The sequence below is a fragment of the Bactrocera latifrons genome, unplaced genomic scaffold (genome assembly GCF_001853355.1).
Source record: "Bactrocera latifrons isolate USDA-ARS-PBARC rearing strain unplaced genomic scaffold, ASM185335v1 scaffold_98, whole genome shotgun sequence".
Taxonomy (NCBI): domain Eukaryota; kingdom Metazoa; phylum Arthropoda; class Insecta; order Diptera; family Tephritidae; genus Bactrocera; species Bactrocera latifrons.
In genome coordinates, this window is record NW_017537689.1 from 1,116,042 (window position 1) to 1,120,128 (window position 4,087).

General features: G+C 31.4%; 1 protein-coding gene across 1 annotated transcript in view; it reads right to left on the reverse strand.

Annotated features, from left to right (window-relative positions):
* Positions 1 to 3,505: 3,505 nt before the first annotated feature.
* LOC108977966 (protein vav) overlaps positions 3,506 to 4,087 on the reverse strand; it is a 61,167-nt gene continuing 60,585 nt past the window's right edge. Inside the window, exon 15 of the mRNA XM_018947974.1 lies at positions 3,506 to 3,961. Coding sequence (XP_018803519.1) covers positions 3,902 to 3,961 — 60 coding nt within the window. The 3' untranslated portion in view covers positions 3,506 to 3,901. The remainder of the gene's footprint in view (positions 3,962 to 4,087) is intronic.

Here is a 4,087-nt window from a genome sequence, read left to right on the forward strand (position 1 = left end):
GGTAAATATTAACGAATAAAAAAACTTTAATTAAAACAATTACTATTAAACTAAAATTTAAAAAAGTAAAAATAAAATTAGAACACTCCTAGTATGAACATTAATTAGTTGCTATTCATGAGAGTACATTGCATTTTGCATAACATTTAGAAATTTTTTAGCTTTCTTGCATTTTTGTTACTTTGCTTTAAGTAATATATTTGTTTGCTTGTGGAAATGTGCGTCAATACGATTTGCTCCTCTGGCTGTGAAAAACGTGAGCAATAATTTCTTCTTTTGCGGAATTTTATAATATTTTTGCATTGTTTGAATTTAATTTTTTTGTTTGTATGATTTTTTTCTATATAAGCGACACAAAAAGTAGAGTGCTTTGAGGAATGTTTGCAACTTTCTTAAGTGTGGAAAAAGCTTATGTGTTCTTAACAATTCTTGGTTTTATAACATAGAATTAATAGTGAATTTGTAGAATTGTAGAAATGCTGCAAGACTTTTTTATAACAAATGTGATTTTAGCAATTTTAGACGAAGAATGATTATGAAAAAAATCGATATAATTTTTTTTACGTGAATATATTAATGAGAGATTTTACAATTTTACAAATTATTTTGGCATTAGGGTTATGGCTATTAGCATTAAAAATATTTTTGAATAAAAAAAAAATAAAAAAAATTTAATATTTTTTCATGAAATTATGAAATTCCTTCAATATTTCGATTGGTCATGCCTTTAAATATAACACGCTATAATTTTAAATCGATATTTCAAATAGTTTTGGAGTTATAGTATCAGTTTATCTCTACCGCCTTTTTCTCAAAACTACACTTTTCAAAATTCAATTGAGGTAGGTGGTAGTAGCTATAGGCGCACTAACCTTCCGTTCAAGGCTGGGTACAGAAGACTCGCAGGCAACTGCAGAAGCTGTACGGGAGAAGACGAGATGGAATCATCTCAGCACTTCCGTTTGGGAAATCAAGGCTTTAACACTTGGGAGCTCACACTTTTAGATGACCCACCGAACTGAATAGATATTAAACGGCTCAACAAATTTCTATTAGTCACAAGGCGCTTTACTGACTTATAAGTACGAATTAGAGAAGTTCTCTTTTTATGACATCACAAAGAAATGCGTAGAGTAGTACAAGTGTGATTTTTGGATCAGCTATCAAACATTTTAGACCATAGACTTCATTCACGGAAAAGGCCGAAATGATTGTGTAGTGGAGCAGTTGCTTTTTAGCGCTATCAAGGATCACTAGTAGCTTGAAATATTTACTTGAATCCCCCATTTTAAGCCTGTCATAGTAAGTGAGCCTCTAAGAGAGTACTTTCGCCTTTTTGAAATCAGAACATAAAAATAGCATAGACCAAATTTGATTTTGTTTTTGAAGAAAATTTTATTAAATACATTATAAGTGTTCAAAGGTCAGATTTTGGTCCAATACCCCGAAAAGTTAAAATTGGTTGTTTTTGTAACGGACCATAAAAAGAGGGGTGTTAGATGAGTAGGATTAGCAGGACGTGCAAAGGTGATTAGTGTTATGCGGAAACTCATTGCACGCTGGACATATGTGTCAGGGGCGATTCTGGATAAGTGGGTGTTTAACCTGCTACATTTTCCAGAACGAAGCTTCGCAAGGATCACTCTCGATTCTTGCGGCAACTCGAGCTGTTCGTCTGCAAGGGGTAGTGGTTTGACTCCAAGTACGCCATTCACTGAGAGGGAGTCGGTGAAAGTGGTAATGGCTCCACTGTGAATGGCGGTCAGTGCATGTCTGAAGTTTGTTGCGTTTTATGTCGTCGAAGTAGTTGAGGAAGGACCTCTTGATGCTCCTAGGAGGAGGTCACTACAGGGATGATTTCTCCGAAAGTACCCTAACAGAAACTGCTTGGAGAGGAGTTCATCACCTGGCAGGGTTCTAACTACTACTTCTTCTACTAGCTGATAACTGTAGGTCTCCAATGGTTTTCAAGGGTCACAAAATTTGATATGTTTAACAAAAAGCAATTTCATGACAGTAAAAGGCTAAGGTCCATAATAATATGGCTAGCAAAAATTCAAAGAAAATGTGATTTGATTTAAAAATTACGTTTCTTTTTAGAGTAAACAAATTTAAGAGACTTTATCAGAAAAAAATGTTATTTTTGAAAACCAATATTATTACAAGGTATGTGTAAAAAAAATTTAATTTTTTTTTATTTTAACTTTCACACAAAAAAAACATTAACTGACCATACTGAATACATGTAGGGCTGTATGTGTATTTAGTAGTTCATATTATATGGTATTTTCAGTACCTTTTTTAATTTTATTTTTATAATTTTAAAATGACTAATTTATGCTTTATACTTTGTATTTATATATGTATATATGGAGATATTCGTTTCAGGTGCGCTTAATAATTTCCCTGCATTCTAAATTTCGAGAGTTGCACTCTTAGGTCCGGCTCGGTTTACTATATAATACACTACGGTGTACATATGTACATACTTATATATGCGATCACGTTCAAAAATCGTTCAGCTACGTCACACAAATGCCACACACACTTCACCATTTACTCTACGCCCGTTTTCAAATAAATGTTCCGCGTCATTTTTCAATAATTTTCAATAAAAGTAATGTTTTATCAAATTTGTTTTTATGTATGTTGGCATGTATATGCTTTTTGCCTTGTATATGTATGTATGTATATATAAAATTACTTGGCGCTTCAATATATGTATATACCAGTATGTCATTATGTGCGATAGCAATCAACGTTTGTTATTGTATGCGGCTATTTCACATAACTGTATATGGTTATATATATTTATAGTTGTAAATATGTAGATCTTCAATGTTTTCTTGTGCACAATTAACTACAAATTTGTAATATTCGTGTTTAGATCTTGTGCACTGTAGTTTTGTGTTGAGATACTGAATTGAAAATTATGCTGGAAATGCAATATACAGTTATACATAAATATTCATATTTGAGTTTTCACTACGACTATTTGCAGCCGCGCGCGCGCACAGCATTTTCATTATTATTATTATTTTTTTTTTTTTTTTTTTGCGTTTTTATTTATCACTATTTAGTATATCGTTGCTTATATACTTGTAAACGCTAAGTAATATAACATTTTAAAGCTTATTTTCCTCATGCGCACGCCTTACATATACATATATATATAAACATATGTATATACATACATATATGTATATATATAAGAATTACTAGCTCCTCTTTAATTAGTCAATAATTTTTATTTTCTTTTATTATCGTAAATTTTGTATTATATTTTTGTTTTGTATAAAACTATATCAAAAAATTTGATAAAAACCTAAGTCAGATAAGCTATTTAAGTTAAACATATAGTCACGCACATTAAATTTCTAAAATATGAATTAAAAGTGTACTTACTACCTAAAAACTACACAATTATGCAATTTAGTATAAAAAAACGATATAACAAAGTTGTTTAAAAATATACATATACATATATATGTATATGCGTGTGTATAAGTAACTACATAAATACACTATTACGTAATTAAAATTGTATATAAAAAGCTATTGGCACAATCAATAACATTATTATTATTATTTGTTTTTGTTTTTGCTTATGCTTTTATGTGCTGTCGTATGCACACTGGCACTCTACAAGCATTTATGTGTACGCAGCGTGCAGCTAGTTGCCACAGCAAACCGTTAACAACCAACAATTATTGTTCTCTTCCCGTTTTTTCTAATTTTTTTTCTCTTAATCAGCGCGAGGTTTGAGCGACTACTGCTCACCTCTGGGCATTATCACTCTGCTAGTGGTGGGTACGCAGCTGTCAGCCGCTAAACTTCTATTATCCGATGCAATTGCATGTTGGTCCGTTGGTTGCGCAACATAAATTACATAATTGTAATATCAAAGTTCATCGCTCATCGGTGGATGCTCCTTCACGTACTCCTTGGGGAAGTAGCCGACCTAAAATAACAACATCAAAGTTTTGAAAATTAAAAAAAATGTTTATGTAAATATTGAGTGATGACTTTCGAGGAATTACCAGAAACTAAAAATAAAATATATGTATAAAAAATAAACAAAATATTG